This window comes from Trichosurus vulpecula, chromosome 2 (assembly GCF_011100635.1).
Source record: "Trichosurus vulpecula isolate mTriVul1 chromosome 2, mTriVul1.pri, whole genome shotgun sequence".
Lineage (NCBI taxonomy): Eukaryota > Metazoa > Chordata > Mammalia > Diprotodontia > Phalangeridae > Trichosurus > Trichosurus vulpecula.
Window position 1 is genome coordinate 269,593,201 of NC_050574.1, and position 23,157 is coordinate 269,616,357.

Below are 23,157 nucleotides of genomic sequence, written 5' to 3' on the forward strand. Positions count from 1 at the left end.
ATTATACATTATTACAAAAAATTACTAAAGCATAAAATTTTAATAAACAACAAAAGCCCAGAATACAAGCAGAAAGTCAAAAAGTGTAAAAGTAAGAAAAATATCTGCCAAAACTACAAGTTCATGTTTTAGAATTCATTTGTCTGTTTCAGGATGAATGAACTGTTTTGCAAACCTTATAGTAGTGATATCCAAATTCAGTATAAAACTTCTTCTTCCCCTTCCTTTTAACAACAACAAAAATTATTGGGGTCCCCCACTTTTAATAATTTATCCATATAATTACATTAGCTCAAATTATGTTCAAATAAAATCAATTCATTAAACTTTTATAAAATATATTAAACATATATTAACGTACAAATTTATGTATTGATTTACGCATTCTTTAAATTTTTCATATTTACAATTTATAAAAATAGTAACCATTATCCTATTATAAATGTAATGGGTAGACTTGTTTTTCAGCACAAAGTTTCTTAAAATGTGATATCATCAATCACTGATTTTCATAAATCTTTTCCAGCCACTAATTAAGATAGACATTTTGTCTTTTTAACAGCTGCAACAAACAAATATGTATGATATGTACATATGTAGGATATCTTTTTATTCGCTTATCAGCGCAGTTAAAACAAGATTTTCTAGTTCAAATTCCTGTTTCAAAGAATCAGCAAGCATTTATTAAATGCCTGCTATAAGCCACAAACTGTGCTAAGTAGAAGAGATACAAAGAAAGGAAAAAGACAGTTCTGCTCTTAAGAAGTCTGCAGTCTAACAGGGAAGAAAGCACGCAAACAACTACTTCCAAACGATATAAACAGGACAAACTGAAGATAATTGAGAGAGAAGGCAAAAAAAGGTTCAAATTCTTTTTCTGATCCTGGCTTGGTCGATTTCTTTTGTTAAATTATATATGTTACATTTTTGTAAGTATATATTTCCTCTAAGTTGTCAGTTTTCTTAGCATAAAAGAGTTTCTAATAATGGTCTTTATTCTTTCTTTAATTTTGAAGTTCTTCTTTTTCATTTTGCTATGAACAGTTGGGTTTTCCTCTTTTTTAAAAATCAAGTTAGCCTGTTTTATGTATTTATTAGTTTTTCTTTTTTTTAAAAAAAGTCCTACCTTAATTGATCAACTTTAATGTTTTTTTTGCTTTCATGTAATTAATCTCTTAATTTTTGGAATATACTTTGTTATTTAGTTAGGGATCTTTGCTATATAGTTCATAATTTTTTAACTGCATGCCCAATTCATTGATTTGTTCTTTTTTTTCTTTTATTGATGAAAGCTTTTAGAGATACAAATTTTTCTTCTCAGTATTGCTTTAGCTGAATTCCATAAGTTAAATATTTTGTCTCATTATCATCTTCTTTGATTAAATGAAATTTTCTATTTTTTATATAATTTTTCTTTGCCCTACCAGTTCTTGAGAATTAAGTATATCTTGGAGGTGTATTTGATTAAATTTAGGGGAGAAGGGGAGATATTATAATAAAATGTTTTAACCCCCATGTTCAAAGGTAATGAGCAATTAAAACTAACTCACACCACACCCCATTTATAGGTCAGTAAAATGAAAAATGAAAAAAAAAAAAGGAGCAAAGGATGGAGGGAATATTTTTACCAACTAAGCTACCTTAAAATTTTAAAAATTTATCTTTAACTAAGATAGGTTTAATTCAATAAATATTCATTAAACACCTACAAGGTACTGCACATGGCCTTTGTTACAAAGACAAAATAAATTTCACCTTGCCCTCAAGGAGAGTACATTAATAATTCATAATGATTACCAAGTCCTATTACCTCACAAATAAGTGATTTCATAGCCTGCATTTTTAGGACCTGTAATGCAATATTTATCACAGAAGTGTAGCAGGGGTCATCTTCTATCTTGAAACATGCTAACAGATGCCTTTCCTGGTTCTAGTGACCACATGGGTGTTTTGATATTTGCTTCCAGCTGTATGGTGCTTTGAAGACTTGCCATTTTGGCATGGTGTGGAAAGCTCTGAGTGGTCCTTTAGTGTTCTCTTTTCCCCATGACCATTATGGGTGGAGGAAGACTAGCAAGAATGGGGTATCAGTTTAAAGAAGGAATAGCTTCCAAATTGGCCTCTCTACTTTGACTTTCTTCCATGGCAAATAGTGAATTCTTTGTTTTGACTCTCCCATTTGGGGGTGGAAAGTGGGAGTAGGGAGCAAGAAGCATAGGGTAGGGGGATGGAATAGCTAAATCATTTACTGTATATGCAAAAGTATATTTCAGAAAAGCTGGCTATTCTCTAAACTAGAAATAACCCACAGGGACATTTAACGATCATTCAATTACTCTGCACTATTCTTCTTTTAAAAAGAAATGTGCTTTCATGGCTAAGAAGTTTATTCTACCCTTTATTTTTTTTAATAAGCATTCATTATTTCTCCCTCCCACTATCTTCTCCAACTGAACAATTTTAAAAATAAAGAAAAAAAAGAAAAAAGAAAACACGTAACAAATATGCATAGTCAAGCAAAAAAAAAATTCCTACACTGGCCATATCTTAAAATGTATGCTTCATTCTGAATTTTAAGTCCATCACATCTAAGGCAGGAGGTAGATAACAAGCTTCATTTTTGGTCCTTTGTCATTGTAGCTTATCACTGTATTATAGTTCAGTCTTTCAAAGTTAATTTTCTTTATAATGTTGTTGCCATTGTATAAATTGCTCTAGTTAAGCTCACTTCATTTTGCACAATTTCAGAGATTTTCCCAGTCTCCTCTGAAACTGTCCATTTGTTATTTACTATGGCCCAATAATATTCCATTACATTCACATAATTTGTTTAGCTATTCCCCAATGGATACTATACCACACTTTAGAAATTACTTCAAATGTTTAACTTTGACAAAGAAAATAATCTTTTAAAAAAAAAACCAGCTAGAATGCTACTTTCAGTCCAATAATTATAATCAACTTCATCCCTCCTTTTTTTTTAAACTTAATTTCCATTTTTGGAGGTACGACTGCATCCTAAGTCCCATTTAGTTGTGATTGCATGGTGCAAAGCTTCTCGTTTACACTTTGCATGCAGACTATACACCCAATTCACCTTCAGACATTGTGCAGAGAATTCCAGCCATGTAAATCTCCTAAAGTTGTACAATCACTAGAAACCACAAACCTTCCAATACTACATAGAAGCAGTATCTAAAGCCACAATTCTTCCACTGCAACAAATATAGTAAACTACTATCCTGATGAAAGGCAGTCAAATCTGAAAATGTCAGAGGATTAAGATTTTTTTCCCTCTGATGAAACAGGAAAAAAGTGAATAAATGGTAATTTGAGAACTCAAAATTTCTATAAAGAAAACTGGGGCAAGGGGCTCAGGAAACTGTATAGTACTATCAAACAAAATCTTAACAACTCACTTAACAGGAGAAACTCTTGATTTTATTTATAAGCAAACTCTATTAGAGACATTTTCTACTGTATTTCCTGTTCAGATCTGAAATAGAATACAATTGAACTAAACAAAGTAGAAAAACTGAAGCCACTTGGATGTGAAAGTAGAGTTAATGTAAATATCTCTGAACCTAAAAAAAGAGAGGTCAGTTAAAAAGACATTTGTAATGACAATCTCCTGTCTTATATCATCTAGCAAAAATCATTACATTCATAGGATTTAAAATAAAACATTTACAGTATTTCTTGAGTACTCATTTATATTTTAATTGGGTGTATGTCCTCTATTTCATTATCATCTGTCAAATTATAAATAAAGGACAAGGACACTGTTTAATCTGTTTGATATACAGGGTCTTACATACCAAATAAGTGTTTGATAAATGCTTCAGATGATGACCCTAACTGTCCTTGGGAAATGGTGGTAGCTCTATAGAAGTCTCTAACCTAGCTCTAAGCTGACTAGATCTGGCTCTAATCCATCTCAAAAATTATACCCAGACCCCATAAAAGATGGTTAATTGGTTTCAGGGAAGAATGGGAGAGTCACCTAGACAGCCAAAATTCAGATTAGAAAATCTTAAATTGGGCCAATTATGTCTTTCAGAGACTTTAACTCTATAACAATAATACTCCGCAGCCACAGAAATCCAGGGTTTTTTCACCTAGGAGGAGGAAGGAGGAACTACTCCACATAGATATTCCTCCACACTGGAGGCAGCCACAAAGGTGTGTATATAGAACAGAGAATCACTGATTTAAAGCAATAAGGTACACCAGAAGCTACCTTATGCAACCTTCTTTTTTTTACAGATAAGGAAACAGTAGCTTAGAGAGGTTAAATAACTTGCCAGGGTCACACATCTACTTCACAATCAGTGAATTTGAACCTCTAAGTCCAACACTCTATCCACTTAACCATGCAGCTGGGGCTTGATATGAATGTCAAGGCTGCATAAGTCTCTCTACAACTTTGTTGGTCAGGGGTAATCTGGTATTGGCAGTACACATCCTTTGTGAAGGTTCACCCAGGGCCTTCCCAGCTCTTATTTTCTAATGGGCTTGAGTATAAAAGGTTCAAAATCCTCTCTTCTGCCCCAGAGGGCAGAGACAATCTGCATCTCCCCCTTACAGTGGAGATTTAGCAAAATTATGGTAGGGCTTTTACTAAAATTGTTACTATGAAAGGACACTGGTGGGACTAAATTATGTACTAATGAACATATAATCTAACAACTATTAAGTCTTGGAATGAATTGGAATTTTTAATGTTCTTAAACTCAACTATCTTAAGATGCTGAAAATCAGATTATTTGTTAATCAAAATGCTAAAAGATGATTTATATCATCTTAAAAAATCTCTGAAGTTCCTCTAGAATCTTCTCTACAAAGCAAACAGCATAGGTGAATGTGAGATTTTTAAAAGCCATCCTAACTTTCTTCTTGAAAACAAATAAATATTATTGACAGAGAGGTCTCTGCAGTCATGGAGCCATTAAGGAGAAGAGTTAGGAATCCTTTCAACTGGCTTCATTCCATCAGAGGCTCATTGAGAAATGGAAACCGCTGGAAAATCAAATCTGTGGCAATGTTGTTTTTTCCACAGTTAATTACCTGCTTCTCCTTCACTCCTTCCCCCAAAAGTGTATTTGTATACTAGAGGAAAGGGAGGATGCCATTCTGAGAGGAACAAATAGTGCCCCCCAACCCCTCCGCTGAAAAACAAAATGAAATCAAAACATGTTTCTGTCAATCAAGTCCTAGAATACACTACATTAACTTCATTCTTCTATTTGATAGCTTTCAATCAAAAGAAATATAACCTCAAGTAACTAGAAAGTGATAACCAATAGTTACTCTCTCCTTCACAGATAAAGTACATCCAAAAAGCTTGACAATTATAGGATCAACTTAAGCTCTCTCCACCTCTACCTCCATCCTTCAAAATGTAAGAATCAAAAAGGCTGGGGGCGGAGCCAAGATGGCAGCTGGAAAGCAGGGACTAGCGTGACCTCCCTGCCTAGTCCCTCCAAAAACCTATAAAAAATGGCTCTGAACCAATTCTAGAACTGCAGAATCCACAAAACAGCAGAGGGAAGCATGGCTCCAGCCCAGGACAGCCTGGATGGTCTCTGGGTGAGGTCTATCCTACACGGAGCTGGGAGCAGAGTGGAGCAAAGCCTAGCCTGAGCGGCATGAACCAACCAGAACAGGAGCGAGGCAGAGCAGGCCCTAGCGCCCTGAATCAGTGAGCTGCGGCAGTTACCAAACTTCTCAACCCACAAACACCAAAGACAGCAGAGAAGGTTAGTGGGAAAAGCTGCAGGAGTGGAAGGAGTTCGCGTTCGGCTACCAGCCCTGGGAGGAGCGAAGGTGGGGCAGCTACAGCTGTTGTTGCTTCTGGCCCCAGGCCCACCTGGTGGGAGGAATTAAGTGGTGGATCAGAGCAGGAGTGCACAGCCTGCTGAAGATCTAAGCCCAGTCCGGGTTGGGGGTTCTTGGGGAAGGAGGAGTGCTGGTGTGGCAGAGCCAGCACCTCCCCCCCAAACGTGGAACACAGAACTCTCTAGTCTACAAGCAGTCATACCCTGCTAAAAAACTCAAGGGTTAAGTTAGTTGGTTGGGAATATGGCCAGGCAGCGAAAATGCACCGAGATTCAGTCATGACAAAGAAGACCAAAACATACAGACAGAAGAAGTTAACAAAGTCAAAGAGCCTACAACAAAAACCTCCAAGAAAAACATGAACTGGTCCCAGACCATGGAAGAGCTCAAAAAGGATTTGGAAAAGCAAGTTAGAGAAGTAGAGGAAAAATTGGGAAGAGAAATGAGAAGGATGCGAGAAAACCATGAAAAACAAGTCAATGACTTGCTACAGGACACCCAAAAAAATACTGAAAAATACACTGAAGAAAACAACACCTTAAAAAAGACTAACTCAAATGGCAAAAGAGCTCCAAAAAGCCAATGAGGAGAAGAATGCCTTGAAAGGCACAATTAGCCAAATGGAAAAGGAGGTCCAAAAGACCACTGATGAAAATACTACTTTAAAAATTAGATTGGAGCAAGTGGAAGCTAGTGACTTTATGAGAAATCAAGATATTATAAAACAGAACCAAAGGAATGAAAAAATGGAAGACAATGTGAAATAGCTCATTGGAAAAACCACTGACCTGGAAAATAGAACCAGCAGAGATAATTTAAAAATTATTGGACTACCTGAAAGCCATGATCAAAAAAAAAAGCCTAGACATCATCTTTCAAGAAATTATCAAGGAGAACTGCCCTGATATTCTAGAGCCACAGGGCAAAATAGAGATTGAAAGAATCCATCGATCGCCTCCTCAAATCGCAAAAAGAAATCTCCCAGGAATACTGTCCCCAAATTCCAGAGCTCCCAGATCAAAGACAAAATACTGCAAGCAGCCAGAAAGAAACAATTTGAGTATTGTGGAAACACAATCAGAATAACACAAGATCTGGCAGCCTCTACATTAAGAGATGGAAGGGCTTGGAATACAATATTCCGGAGGTCAATGGAGCTAGGATTAAAACCTAGAATCACCTACCCAGCAAAACTGAGTATCATGCTCCAAGGCAAAATATGGACTTTCAATAAAATACAGAACTTTCAAGCTTTCTCAGTGAAAAGACCGAACCTGAATAGAAAATCTGACTTTCAAACACAAGAATCAAGAGAAGCATGAAAAGGTAATCAAGAAAAAGAACAAGAAAAAGAAATTGCAAGGGACTTACTAAAGTTGAACTGTTTTGTTTACATTCCTACATGGAAAGATGACATGTATGACTCATGAGACCTCAGTATTAGGGTAGCTGATGGGAATATGCATATATATATATATATGTTTATGTATATATATATAAGTGAATGTGTATGTATGTATATATCTATGTGTATATGTATATACAGAGAGAGAGAGAGAGAGAGAGAGAGAGAGAGAGAGAGAGAGAGAGAGAGAGAGCGCGGACACAGGGTGAGTTGAAGATGAAGGGAAGATATCTAAAAGAAATAAAATCAAATTAAGGGGTGAGAGAGGAACATACTGAGAGAGGGAGATAGGGAAAGATAGAATGAGGTGGATTATCTCGCATAAAGGTGGCAAGAGGAAGCAGTTCTGTGGGAGGAGGGGAGAGGGCAGGTGAGGGGGGAATGAGTGAACTTGGCTCTCATCAGATTTGGCCTAAGGAGGGAATACCATACATACCCAATTGGGAATCTTACCCCACAGGAAAGAAGAGGGAAGAAGATAAAAAAAAGGGGGGGGAGAATGTTGGAGGGGAGGGCTGATGGGGGTGGAGGTAGTCAAAAACAAACACTTTTGAAAGGGGACAGGGTCAAGGGAGAAAATTCAATAAAAGGGGATGGGTTGGGAAGGAGCAAAATATAGTTAGTCTTTCACAACATGAGTATTGTGGAAGGGTTATACATAAAGATACACATGTGGCCTATGTTGAATTGCTTGAGTTCTTAGGGAGGGTGGGTGGGAAGTAAAGACGGGAAGAGAATTTGGAACTCAAAGTTTTAAAAACAGATGTTCAAAAACAAAAAAAAAGTTTTTGCATGCAACTAGAAAATAAAGATACACAGGCAATGGGGCGTAGAAATTTATCTTGCCCTACAAGAAAGGAAGGGAAACGGGGATGGGAGGGGAGTGGGGTGATAGAGGGGAGGGCTGACTGGGGAACAGGGCAACCAGAATATACACCATCTTGGAGTGGGGAGGGCAGTAGAAATGGGGAGAAAATTTGTAATTCAAACTCTTGTGAAAATCAATGCTGAAAACTAAATATGTCAAATAAATAAATTTAAATTAAAAAAAAAAGAATCAAAAAGGCTGAGAAAAAGCCATACATGGCCAACAGTAATGGAGATAGATAAGAAAAAAAGCTTACTTAAAAATTAGTTTCATTTTTCAGATTCCTACAATCAGGTGGGATCAGCAGTCAGTAAAATACTTGCTCTGAGGGGGCAGCTAGGTGGTGCAGCAAGTAGAGCACCGGCCCTGAAGTCAGAAGGACCTGAGTTCAAATCCGGCCTCAGACACTTGACACATGTACTAGCTGTGTGACCTTGGGCAAGTCACTTAACCCCAATTGTCCCTGCCAAAAAGAAAAAAAAAATACTTGCTCTGAAAAGAAAACTGTTAGTAAACACCAAAAAAAAAGCATTCTCGATATGACTTTTGTAGAACAAGCAGAGAACCTTGCTGTAGGCAGTTAAAACCAGTGAACAAGTCTCAACCAGTGCCTACTCTACCACAGACAAGGCCCCTATTTCATAAAACGAGCCCATCCAGAATAAAATCTTAAGAATTAAATACAGAAATTAAAAGAAGGATTAGGTAAATGGGGGTGAGTGGAGAGGATTTCTGGCCTGGAGAGAGCTGCTCTTACAGATGAAATGACCACCTCCATGTTTACAGTAAGAGGACAATGAAGTAATACATAACTGCATGAAAATTCTTCTTAGAAATGAGCAGTACCTCTGTAATAACATATGCATGTTACTATCACATATAAAAATATTTTTCTTCAAAGAATTTTAAAGCATCTTACATTAATTTAATTTTCATATCACCCAAAAGGTAGATATTATACAAATGACTATCTATCCTTCACTTACAGAGTATCTAAATGCTTCTTCAGCAACACTTTCCTTGAGTAGGTCTTGCCCAAAGAGCCAATAAAACAGGAAATAAGCTGACAGTGCATATGCCACCAACAATCTCTGAAAAGATCAGACCTTCACCCACAAGAACCACTTCCTCCAAGTAAACCACAGAGACTGTACAGGACAAACCACAATGTATCAACGTATGTCTCTAGCAGTCCGATTACCAATTTAAAGCCTATGAGAAGATGTGTAAGAGCACCCTCACAGGATTTTCTAGGTGTTATTTCAGGATCTGGAACTTCCTACATTCCTCTTAGATATCACAAAATACATAGCACTTTCCTATTATTACTAACTTCATTAAATCACAATGCTTTCAGTCACCCTGGTTCACAACCCCGAAGCCATGCTCCTCACTCTACACTACCTCTTAATACAATCATCAACGACAAATCTGCCTCTGAACCATCACTTATATCTCCTCATTTCTCAACCCTCCCATTGGGGCCCTCCTGATCTCTCACCTGAAATCCATCAACATCCTCCTAATTGAACTACCTGCCTCTGCAATCTTTCCCTTTTCCAATCCATTCTACAGAATACCCAGGTTGGATCATCTAACTCCTGTACTCAAGAAACTTCAATGAATCCTTATAGACTCTAAGATAAAAATATAAACTTCTCAGCTTGGCATTTAAAGTCAACTTTTTTTCTGATTTAGTTCATATTACTCTCCTTGAAAAACTCTGCATTCTTATCTAACTATCCTAACTAGTGTTGCCTGAACTCAGCATTTCATCTCCCAAGTTTCATGCCTTTCTTATGCCTAGAATGTACTCTCTACACTACCTCCATCTCTTATATTCTTTAGCTTCCCAAGGCCTAACTCAGGAACCACTTTATTTCCTAAGGGAGCCTTTCCTGATTCTCCCATAGTTGTTATAATGCTCACCCCTTCCTCAAATTACCTTGTATTGACTCTCTATATATGTGGTGTCCCCTAGAAGAATGTTAGCTACCTGAAGGCAAGGAATGGTTTATGTACACCCTCTGTATGCCCATTATCAGAATGGTGCCTCGTACATAGCAGGTGACTGTTGGATTGAATTCTTTCAATTCTGAGAAAAATCTTTTAATTTTTCCAAAATATAACTCTACAACTACTCAATCTAAGGGAAGACCTAAAAAGTCCTAACCTGGAAGCAAGTTTCAAATGTGATCACCACAATGACTCCCAAAACACCAAGATTCAGGGAACATTTTTGCCTTAAAACTGTGTCCTTAAAAGACTACAATAAGTCTTAAGACTTCAAAAGAAAAATAAGCTGAAATTGGGAAGCTAACTAGTCTCTAGCATTAACAAATCTTAAGTTTGTTTTAAATCCTTCCAATTCCCTCATAGACATGTTACTCACAGTCTCAAGACAGGAAAACTAATTTTTCACTGGCCAGTAGATTCTCCAGTCTCTCAACACTGGGAAATCACCCAGGCTGTCATGTGACTATGATCTCAGAAACCAGGACTCAGCATTCAAATTGGTAAAAGATCCTGTTTTGGTATAAATCTGAACTTGGTCAGCTGAACTGGTACATGCTGATACAATGAGGTAAACTTGGTATATTTTCTCTCTTTTACCAAAAGTCAATGACAGATACTTGAACTTAGGAAAAGATAAAAACAAGTTAGACAACTAGTTTCTGCACCCTGAAATATTACTACTGTAGGATTAGGCAAACTAAACGTGTCTCTAAAGCTATTCAGCTTCATGGACTCTCCTAAAGTTAAAAACTCTCAACAAACCTAGTTCAAGGATCAAATATTCAACACAGTTGTAGAAAAACAAAATTTCTAGATTTGAAAGCCCCAAAGTCTAAGTAGTTATAAAAGAGACCAAATCTCACTGATAAAATACACAGGAGCAACATGTTGCTATAATTTAAGTAATCCTACAATCCCTGAAGTATCTATTCAAGAGTTAGTCTTTGCTTATATGTTGGTGAAGGCCTTATGCCACTTATAAGGACATAGTAGGGCCCTTACCAACTATAGCAGAAATTTCATAGCAGGCAATTACTGCAACCAGAAAGCAAAACGCTTATCTCAATTTATATTTATTATTTTAAAATAGTAATAAATAAATACAAGATTATTTATCAGCATTAAGATATAGTAGCAACGATTTAGCAAGTAGCTCCTATTCATTCAGCAACCAAAAATGAATACAAAGTATCAGCAATAAAAAATAGTTCACATTCACATATTGCTTCTTCATTTAATTAGTGACTGAGAAAGAGTTATTTGTCAAATGAAGGTCAAACATTTACTAAATACCAACTCATCAGATTTAAAGTTTAGAGTCTCCTGCCCTCATGAATCTTAAGATGTAGCATTAGAATATGACACAATATATATCCAGTGATGGTGTATATTAAGTGAGTGTGTGTGTGTGTATACACTTAAAAGTATATAAGTGTATGTATATATGTGTGTATATACATATATCTGTGTGTATATGTGTGTATATACATATAGATATATAGATATATACACACACTAAAAAGGTTACAAAATAATGAGAAGTCTAAATGATAACATAAGGGAAGGCTGCAGGGATAAAGTAGTATTTGAGCTGGGCCTAAAAGGATAGATAGGAACTTGGAGTTGGTAAGCCTCCGTTCCAATCCCGTCCCAATTCTGTTTCCAGCCCACCCCTATCCTTACAGCCCCTACACTTACTAGCCAAGACACAACCACTCTGACACTCATTTTCTTCATCTGTCTAAAAAAAGGCAGAGGGGTGGGGTGAAGATAATGCTTGCAGAACTAAAAAGTGACATGATCAATAATTCTCAAGGGGGTTAAAATTAGTTTTGAGTTAGAAAAAGACTTAAGTAACTGGTGTAACTAAGTAACAAAGTGGTGCAGTAGAATCAGGAAGAGCTGAGGTCAAATGTGACCTCAGACACTTACTTGCTATGTTATGTGACCCTGGGCAAATCATTTAAGCTCTCTCAGCCTCAGTTTTCTCATCTGTAAAATGAGGATAATAATAACACCCTCCTCACAGGGTTATTTTGAGGATCAAATGAATTAAACTAAGTAAAGCACTCTGCAAACTTGAAAGCATTACATAAATGCTAGCTGTTAACAGGACTGTTGCGAAATCAGAATTGGGAATCTGCTCTAGAATTCAGCAAGATAAAACACAGAATATTGTAGTCAAAGGCTGGGAGGCTGTTTAGATAATATTAATAACATACTAAGAAGCTGGAGGGATTGAAAACACAGTAAATATGGCAAAACAAAGGACAAGTAAAACGGATGATAACCACTTACATCCCTTAGATATGTGTAAACACAAAAGGGGAAGAGAACTATTTAGCCTGGTGCAGAAAAGTTTAATATAAGTAACAGAACAAACTTAAAAGTAAAGTTTGGGCTAAGTATCAGGAAAAACTTCCTGACTCAAAGATCAGATTGTGGTTGCGTCTCCTCAGGAAGTGACGGAAGTTTCATCCCCTTGAGATATTTAAAATTAGACCTAAGAAGGCACTAAAAAGCATCCTTTTGAGAATCATCCATTTCCAATCTATGGTAGATTTGTTAGCTTACTACAGGGGATAAAAGAGAAAAAATATATATAGATACGAATATATACACACATACACATCTAAACACAGACACATGCATATGTGTGCGTCCGTGTGTGTGTATGTATATGTGTATACAACACATATGTACCCAGAGAGATACTAATCCCAGAATACTGGCCATGATCCTAAAATTGGATATCTCTTAAAATAAATACATATATATATAAACATTGAAAACTAATACTGATTACAGACCATACTGAGGTTTTGTACAATCCAGGAAATAAATAAGGCCTGATTTTAACCAATACACCAAATATATAGTCACTTCACTTGATATTAAAAATAAAAAACATATAATTTAATTAATTCTAAACACTTTGCTGAACTAGGGATATTTAAGAATTTGAAATATGAAACATAACAAAATACATGTGGAGAATACCTCAATTAAAAAAAATTAAGTACCTACTACACACAAAACTATGCCAGGCACTGAAAGACACAAAAGATAAACAAGATACAGTCCCTACCCTCAAGGAGCCTAGCAGATAAATGTTTCTTTACTTGACATAACAACCTATTATGGGAGTTAGAAGAAAGCTAGGCATACCCCACATAACTTTGCCATGAAATAAAAATCATTAATATATCATGACCAAACCCATTGTAACTCATTCTGCCACTCTGCAAAGACAAATCAGAGGGTTGGACTCAATGGAAATGAGTGAATTCAGCTACCATTAGCTTGAGCCACCTCTAAAGTGATGAACCTAGCACCTAATTTTTATAGATCCATTTAACCTAGAGCATCATGTTGTTCTTGTCAGTTGTGTCTGACTCTTGAGGACCCCATGAACCATACTGTCCACAGGGTTTACCATTTCCTTCTCCAGTGGATTAAGGCAAACAGAGGTTAAGTGACTTGTCCAAGCTCACACAACTAGTAAGTGTTTGAAACTGGATTTGAACTCAGGCCTTCATGACTCCAGGCCCAGCATTCTACCCACTGACCCATCTAGCCACCATCTAGCAGCATACACCTATTTACAAATATTGTAAGACACTGGCCCCCTGCTTGTTCCACCAACAAGACACCCTATCTCTTGGCTCCAGGCATTCTCTTTGGCTGGAACATTCTCTCACTTCCACTCCAGCTACTGACCTTCCAGGTTTTCTTTAAGTCCCAACTAAAAATCCCACCTTCTACAGGAAGTCTTCCCTAACCCCTCTTAATTCCAGTACTTCATGTCTTTTAATGATTTCCTATTTACCCTGTATATAGTCTGCTTTGTGTATATTTGTTTGCGTGTTGCTTCCCCCATTAGATTGGAAGCTCCTTAAGGGCTGGGATTATCTGTTGCCTCTTTTTGTATCCCCAGTGCTTAGCACAGTGCCTGGTACATAGCAATTGCTTAATAAATGTTTATTGAATGAATGAATAAAACAGAAAAGAATCTAAAGTTTTTAGTTTGAAAAGATGATACAGATCATCTAATCTAAACCTGACACTTGATGGAACTGAGTCCCAGAAAAAGCGGTGTGACATAATGAAAATAATATGGGATTTGGAGTCAAAGGATCTTGCTTTGAATCCTGGCTCTGTTCCTGGAAACCGTGTGACCTTGGGCAAGTTGCTTCAACTCTCTTGACATCAGAATGGAACAGATGACACCTATGTACTAGTCTAGCTCTAAAACCTTTTATATCTCCTCCTCATCCCAAATTTCCTTATATTTATTTTGCATAAATTTTGTACGTGCATCAAGACATAGTGGATAGAAAGCAGGCCTCCACACCAGGATGCCTCAGGTTCAAGTCCTGCTTCTGCCACACACTGGCTATTGGGACTCAGGGCAATGACTTGACCTCTCAGGCTCAGACAATTCTTTCAAACTGTCATTATGTGCTGTAGTGGAAGTTTCCTCATAGAAGAGGCTTCCTACTTGGATAAAATGATAGATCTGGATCTAAATATACACACACAAAAAACACATATATGTATATGTGTGTGCGTGTATATGTATATATGTATACACATATGTATATATGTATGTGTATATATTATACACATGTGTGTATATGTTTATGCACATGTATGTACTTATATGCCTACTTATACAGATATATACATATATGTATTATACATATACATACACATATATGCATACATACAGAGACACACATACACACACACGTATGTACATGTTGTCTTTTCCTGATAAGCTTCTTGAAGGCAGGGACCACATCGTTTATCTTTGAATCCTGAGCACTTAGCACAGTGCTCAGAATACACACATTAACAGGAGCTGATTCAATGTCTGTTGATGGATCCTTCTTAAAAGTGATAAGGTTCAAAATCTTGGTCTTCCTAGGAACCCTAATGGTAGACTGCAAAAAGACCACATGATCAAAGAAAAATAATAGTAACTTATACATGCTAGTGATCTAGCTAGGAAGAAAACCAGAACAGAAAAGGCCTTTGCCTGTTCTACAGGTATAAAAGAACTTCTCCTAGTACCACTGAAGTACGTTAGTTTCTGAGATGTGCTAAGAAAAAAAAACCACCCTATTTCCATAAAGTTTGCTAGTCCATGACCTAAATTACATCCTCGAATTTAGCACGTTAAGGTGTTCCAGGCAGCACAGCTATCGGAACGCCTTAAAAAGTATGAGGTCAGTCAACTCAACACCAATGAACCTTTACCTTGTAATTTTTTTTTAACTTAAAGAATAACACGGGACAGCAAGGTGGCGCAGTGAGTAGAGCACCGGCCCTGGAGTCAGGAGGACCTGAGTTCAAACTGGGCCTCAGACACTTGACACACTTACTAGCTGTGTGACCTTGGGCAAGTCACTTAACCCCAACTGCCCTGCCTACCCCCCTCCAAAAAAAAAAAAAGAACAATGCAGAAGCAAGTAACTATGAAGCAAACTTGGGCTGACCATACTGCAATTAAAACTGAGGACTTGGATTCTCAACTGACTCATTAAGTGACCTTGGGAAAAACATTTAACAACTACCTTCAATAAAAGGACAAAAATTAAAAGAGCACACAAATGAAACACTTTTGGATCTTTTTAAAAAAAATGCATTATACATCATTAGCTTTCTTGAAAGAAAAAATACTTTATGATTAAAAGCACAAATGAACACACTTGAGATTAACCCAAATGCCTCACTTTTGCTCCACTAAGTTTACCACCTTCAGTGCTGTATGGCCCCTTTCCAATTCTGTAGTGGCAGAAGAGGGGGCAAAGGATGCTAAGAATCAAACAATTTTTAAACCATTTCTAAATTGCTTGTTGGTATTCTAAATATGGTATCAATCTCCACATTCTCATTATAAACAAAACCAGCAAGAAGGAAAATGCAGCTAAATGGAAGGATGGATCACAGGTTCTCCTCAGAGAGATAAATAAAAGCTCTGACCAGAAGTGGTTTTATCTTGTACCCAAAGATAACAAGAAACATCAGTTCACTGGTCATATTTGGTTACCTCATATTGCAGTGCTCATGATAAAATATCTGCAAAATGACCACTATGAAAATAATAGCAGTTTAAACACCACCATCTGTTAACAGAAGATGAAGGGATGGAGAAATTGTATGCAGACCTCTGTAAGATCTTCCATATTAAATCAACATACACTCTGATACTTGGTGAGAAGAGGTGAGTACAGCAAGAAAAATATTGAAAAATATGGACTGGCAATGAGAGAGCTAAAGATTTGTAAATGGAAAAGAATTTACTCCTTCATAATTTGAATACGTTCTGGAAGGAAAGCATCAAAAGGCATTGGACATAGAAAATATCAAATAACAGCGCACAGAAAAAGGAAATTGATTATATTCTGCAGAATATAACTTGCTATTGATTATGAGGGTTATTCCTAAATCAACTATCTAAATAACCTGAATATCAAAATTTCAAGATTCATATAAAAAAATTACAGTACAATTAAAAATTGTGAATGGTTTCAAAAAAGTTTGCTAATAATCACACATGACATAATTATTTCCCTCATTCTACCGAAAAAACTTTCTATTCTCTGGCATTCAAAAGACATCCCTTTTACCATGGATCTCTACATTCTCAGGGATGGCAGAGAGTTATCTAAAGAGACTGAAACAATTAAAATATCTAAGAATTGAGTAATCAGAAAAGCAGTCATCAAAAACCTCCCAAGCGCAATAATGTGTAGATTCTACCACCCTCCAAATGAAGACTGAAGATTGTGGAAGATGGACAATCTGAAGTTTGCTAATATTCACGTAAAAACTGCAAAACAAGGTAATTCTCATTTGTAAATGTGTTGGATGTTTTTTTTTTCATATCTCTTCTCAAATATATTAATTACATAGAAAAAGCTATAGCCATTTAAAGAAATGGTCTAGATCAAAAGAAGACCACCATTTTTAGATTTCAGTTTAGTTTGAGTTTGGGGTTCTTCTTTTGTTTGTTTTTAAAGAGAGAAGAAAGGAAGAAGAGAGAATGAACGTGTTAATGTAACCACAAAGTAATAACAGGATACAACAAGGTTCTGGGCATCCAAAGCGGCCAATCAGAGCATGAGCAAAGCTGAATTCGATCCTAGTCCCAGCATGTCCCTACTAAGAAGAATAAAACCCTTATCTTGTTCAACCATGTGTCGCCTGCCACAAACTGCAAAACAGCAACGCCCAAAGCCAGCCAGTCTGATTTTAGCTAGGGACAGACAGACTGTGCAGTCAGAAGTACCACAATGAAAGAACATGGACTCACACACAGCTGGCCTGGATGATTTTGCACACACTACAAAGCATACCACATACAGTAATTGAAACGTGAAAAGACCATAAGGAGGTCCACTAGTACTGTCACAGCTTGCCAATCACTGCAGACTTAGCTGTCAGACATCAACTGTACCATCAGCACTAGTTTGGAGCTGAATAGTGAGAAGGAGGAGGCCACAGTGGGTGGTGCCTAGAGGAAGCTGGGAAGTATTCCCTACTCACGACTTTAAGGATCCTTGGCAAAAAAGCAACACTAAACCAGTACTTCCAGATTTTATCCCCAACACATTCAAATCAGTGCTACACATCAGATTAAGTCAAAGTTGTGCAGTTACAATAGAACAACTATTCACACTATGATCCTGGCTAATCATTAGGGAAACTGTAACACCTGCAATCAACGAAAAGTAGTGAACAAAAGTATGGAGAAAGAACTTATAACACAAATACCTAAGAAACAAGTATCCATTCTGCTGGGTTAAATTGCCTACATTTTATTCTCTGAAACTTAAAAGAGTATCTCTAAAGATTTTGTCATATTACTCTGTAAATCATCGCTTTGAACTATGTGGAGAAATTCACTCTCAAAACAAACTTTATTATCAACAACCAAAACACGTAAGCTTTAAATACACCTCCCCTGACTCGAAATTTAGTCTAATGCCCACAAGAATCAAGTACTATACTAGATGACAAAGAAAATATATGTCTAAAACTGAAAATAAATAGGCAAATACAATCCCCAATAATACTCACTGGTGACTCTTGTGTGGCATGAGTTGGTGGCCTTAAGTTCCATTTCTACAGAACAGCAACAGGAAGAAAAAAAAACTACTAGCACATTTGTTTCTAATGGGGTTTTTCCATCTAATGGCTCAACAGAAAGGGCAAGAAACAAATGAGTCAGGAAAACAATTACCCACTCACCCCTAAAAGTGATTCTTAGAAGCAAAACACCCTGAAAGAAAGGGGAGTAGAAGCAAATTCAGGTAGTACAAGATAAGCAATGGTGGTTGCTCAAAGGAGTCAGGAAAAAATATTTCATAGAGAATAAAATCTCATTTTTAAAAAATGATACACTTTAAAAGAACATATGTAGAGTTTTAAATTGTCAGTGGAATGCTTTAGGTGAATGTGCATGTGACATAGTGGAAAGCATCAACAGGAAGAGGAAGTGCAACTTCTGTCTCTGGAGGAGCTGTTTTGGTATGATAATGGAATTCAGTCCATTTTTAATCAACAAATGAGTCCAGCAATTGGGTGTAACTCTTATAATGTAATTCAAACACTTTTAGCCAGAGTCCTATTGTTCTACCTGACAACAAAAAAGTTTAAAAACAAATAGGCTTTTCTAAATCTGATGCTTCTTTTATTAAACTTCAATTTTAGTTCCTCCCTCTGCTTTCTTAAGTGGTGTTAAGAGTTTTTCTGGCAGAAAGAAAACCTTCAAATTATAATTCTGGTGCAGAACACAGAAAAATATGAAGTTGGCATATGGAAAACAAATATATAACATTATTGTGTAATAGTGTGAAAGGAATCCAAAGTCATAATGAAAATGATATACGTAAAAACACTGTAAAGATGAATATGCTTAATGTTACTGCATCATATTAAAAGTTTAAGTCTCAAGGGTTCAGAGTACCTAACCTAAAAGTATCTGCCGACTTATTAACTCAGAAATGATCCAACTAATCTAAGTGCTAAAAAAGACAAATCCATATATTAGCTAGCACGTCAAACACTACATAATTCCTTTACTACTTATGATATTCTTTTAAACTACATTTAACAATCAGAAATTATGGAACTATAACATACTTAATGTTATACATAACATATAAGGAAATATAAGAATCAAAAAGCTTTTAAAAAAATCTCCATCCAGATGCTTTACACCAACTCCAACAAAATACAGAGTTCCATTCATCTGTCGAGTTACTATATAACAATTAAAAACTAGGCAAGCCAATATTTTAAAAAGACCAAGATCTGGACAGAGTGCTGGGCGTGAAGTCGGGAAGTCTCGTTTTCCTAAGTTCAAATGTGGCCTCAGACACTTCCTAGCTGGGTGACCCTGGGCAAGTCGCTTAATCCTGGTTTGCCTCAGTTCCTCATCTATAAAACGAGCTGGAGAAGGAAATGGCAAACCACTCCAATATCTTTGCCAAGAAAACCCAAATGGAGTCAGGAAGAGTCAGACACCACTGAAACGACTGAATAAAAACAAAAAAAGTTTCTAGTCCCAAGTTGCCTTTAAAACAGACCAAGATCAGTCTGGCCACAACTTAGCTCTGCTTTAGAAATAATCGAATATACAACTGCCCATATAACTGGGTGATGGATATCGCGCCGGTATCCAGGAGACGTGAGACACTGACCTTCACCCAAAGTGACCGGGGGGGGGGGGTGGAAGGGGGTTGTGGTAAATAATCTCATTCGTGCCAAAATATCCCAAACCTTGACTTTACCTACGCGTCCTTCACTTTGAAAACTGAAGGTGCGCATCATATGTCACATTTCCCAAATGAATCCGGTGGGTGACTCGGCGGCTGCTGCTCGGGAACATTTATAAAGATTCGAACCCCACTCTCCCCCGGGCCCGTCACCCTCGGTGGTGATGGTAGTCGCCCACTAACAGGCTGACCAGCAAAAGGAGGTGCATACTAACCTGTCCGTGATAGTAGACTGTGTGCCACTCATTGGGGCCCTTGGCGAGAGGTCGTCTTTCTATCCAACTTGCATTTTACAACAACATCCCAGTCCCCACCCCACCCCCAGCAAGCGCTGCTCCGAGAGGGACGCACAAGTCCAACTCCAAACTCCGGCCAGTCATAGGGCATCCACTGCTGGGGAGGGGGGAAGGACGGGAGGGATTTCTCCTGGGAGAAAGTCTCGGGGAGTGGGGAGGACAAGCTCCAGGGACGCCGGGGAATGCTTAGGACCGGCAGAGGGAGAAGCGTCGAATGTCCGCGGGGGCGGCTGGCTCCCCGTCTTCGGGCAGCGGCCGGGCGCCCCGCTCCTCCTCGTCGTCCTCCTCCTCTCGGGGCGCAGGGGGCCGCGGCCGGGCTGGGGCCCTCTCGGCTCTATCTGGGGCTGCGGGCGAGTCGTCGCTGCTGCTGTTGCTGCCGCCGCCGCTGCTGCTGCAGCCTCTTCTCGTGGGGCCGTCCCGCGCCGGCTTCGCTCAGCTCCGCAGGGTTCGGCTCCTCCATGTCCCCCGGGGCGGGGTCCCCTCCCGTCCCGTCCGCCCGGGGGGAGGGCTGTCCCGGCGGCGGCTGGGGCAGGGGCGCGGGCACTCGCTGAGTCAGTCCGAAGGGGGAGGAGAAGGAGGAGGTGGGGGCCGAGATCTCTCAGCGCCGCGGGCCGCGGCTCCCCATCCCCTGGGAACTGGCTCAGGCTCCTTCCGCACTCCGCCGCGGCCCCTCCCCGGAGAGGGGCCTGTCCCGGCTCGGCCTGCAAGGAGCGGCACGGCGGCGGCGGCTGCAAGGACTCCCCTCAGGGCCGGTTCGCCGGGTCCCGCGGGGCTTCCTCGGGAGCGCGCTTGGGACGGAGGGGGAGGGGAGCAGGGAATGCGTCGGACGCCCAAGGTAAGGCGGCGCGCAAAGGGGAGGGGGGATGGGGAGTCGCGACGATTCCAGCCGCGCGCACGGGTTCCGGTTCCGGTTCTGTCCTTTCCAGCCCTAGGCTCGTTCTCCCACACTCGCTCTCCTCCCCCGCCCTACTTTTCTCTCTCTTTTGCTTTTTTTTCCGGCCTCCTCTCTTACTTCTGAAAACCGCTTCACTCAGGATTCCTCCGCGCGGCGTACACATACAAGGGCGCAGCAGCCGCCGCTGCCGCCTCCTCCGCGCGCTCGTCCCGGATCCGGGAGCCTCCCCCGCAGGCAGCGTTGTGGGGAGAGAAAGGAAAAGTAGTCCTGCGGAGGGGCAGCCGGGCTTCGGTTCTCCGCGCCTAGTGACGAGTCTGCGCTCTGGCGAACGGCGCGGCCACCGGAGGAGCTAATTGTGTGGGACCCATGTCAATGATCCTTTTTCCGGACTTTACGTCGTACTCTAAGCTGGAATTAGAAGACTAAATCTCAGCCGCGGCACTCGGAGCAAGTCGCAATGGCCCTCCTGAGGGTGCCTCTATTAGCCTCATCTGTACAATGGGGGTTAAGAGTAGGTTGGTGGTGTACGCAAGATTTGACCCAAGTTCATCCAACTTCATCATCCCTCAGGTGGACGGTGTTTCTCCTTTGCCTCTCATTTTCACGCAGATATCCTGAAGAGCTGTGGTTATGTCTAGCTCAGTAGTTATGTCCTCATATCCTACTGTGTGTGTGTGTGTGAGAGTGAGAGAGAGAGAGAGAGGAAGGCTCAGCTGTCAATGCCAAGCAACGAGAGATGGAGAGAGAGGAAATAAAAGAGAAAGACCTACCTTTCAAGGCCCAGTTGTTAATACAAAAGAAAAGAAGAAAGAAAGAAACCTGCCTTGGGAGGCTCAGCTGTCAATGCCCTGGCTGCACCTGGCACAGAGGGACCCTTCTAAGGGAAGCCTTCTGGTGGGCACCCCAATGGGACAACAGCTTCTTTCCCTGTGCTTGGGTGCCCAATCCCCGTGTCTAAGCATTGATGATAATAGGGATCGTTGGAGGGCTTCTTAATAAAGAAAAAAAGCAAAGGGTTTGAGAAGCCTGGCTAGGAGACAACATAGTTATGTAGCCCTGGGAAAGTCACCTCACTTCTCTCTCAGGTCCCTTCCAGCTGTATATTTTGTAATTTCTTGGTATGTTACCTTTAGCCTGTTTCTGCCTTGAAAAATAGGGTGTGTTATTTGCAGTCTCTGAAGAGAGTATTCTATGTTGTTTTCTTTGCAGGCTTTCATAGCTGTATGTGGAAGTAAAAGAAAAGCCATTTGGGGGTGTTTTGGTCAAAGGGAATCTATATAGAAAATATTTTTCTCTGGAAGTTTTTACTTACCTACTTGTAAATGTTATCTACTCTGAGCCCAACATATCCATGTTCCACAAGTCTTCATGTCCAGGTATTAAATGCCTCAACTGTTCCTTTTGCAAGAAATCCCTCCTTACCCTTAAATTCCTACCGATAACAGATGCCCATATGGCACCCCTCTCCTTCTACCCACCTATCCTCTGGGCAGTTATGACATTTCCCCCACCTCCCTGTTAAAGTATTTTGTTGACATTTCCCTATACGCATTATCAGAGGATCATAGATTTAGGGCTGAAAGGGATTTTAGAGATCATCTACTCCAATCCCCTCATTTTGGAGATGAGGAAAAAGAGGACAAAAAAGGTGACTTTGCCAAAGTAACTCAGGTATTAAGTGTCAGAGCTGGGACTTGAAGCCCCCTTTCCATTGAACTACTTAACATGTATTTTTATTATAGTTATATGTGTATATGTCATATTCCCCTTCTAGATTATAAATCCTTCTAGATTATAAGAGGACAGGGACAGTCTTATCTAAACCGTATCTCCCTCAACACAAGATTCTACACATGATAAGGACTTAATAAATTGTTGCCAGATTTGACATGCTTAACCTATTCCGAATAACCTTGTTCATTGTTTCCTTTTCAGAGTCTTGATGGCTTAATGATTTCAGCTGTTTGGTGAAAATTGCAATTTATCAGAATTTAATAATCTTAGTTAAAATGATTTCATTTCAACATTGCTTTCTGTGAATGTCATTCCGT

General features: G+C 39.1%; 1 protein-coding gene across 3 annotated transcripts in view; it reads right to left on the reverse strand.

Annotated features, from left to right (window-relative positions):
• The window catches only part of ARHGEF12 (Rho guanine nucleotide exchange factor 12), a 202,914-nt gene extending 182,661 nt beyond the window's left edge, over positions 1 to 20,253 (reverse strand). For all 3 annotated transcript variants that reach the window (XM_036744907.1, XM_036744906.1, XM_036744905.1), the window contains exon 1: positions 20,131 to 20,253. In XM_036744907.1, coding sequence (XP_036600802.1) covers positions 20,131 to 20,162 — 32 coding nt within the window. In that variant the 5' untranslated portion in view covers positions 20,163 to 20,253. The remainder of the gene's footprint in view (positions 1 to 20,130) is intronic.
• Positions 20,254 to 23,157: the final 2,904 nt, after the last annotated feature.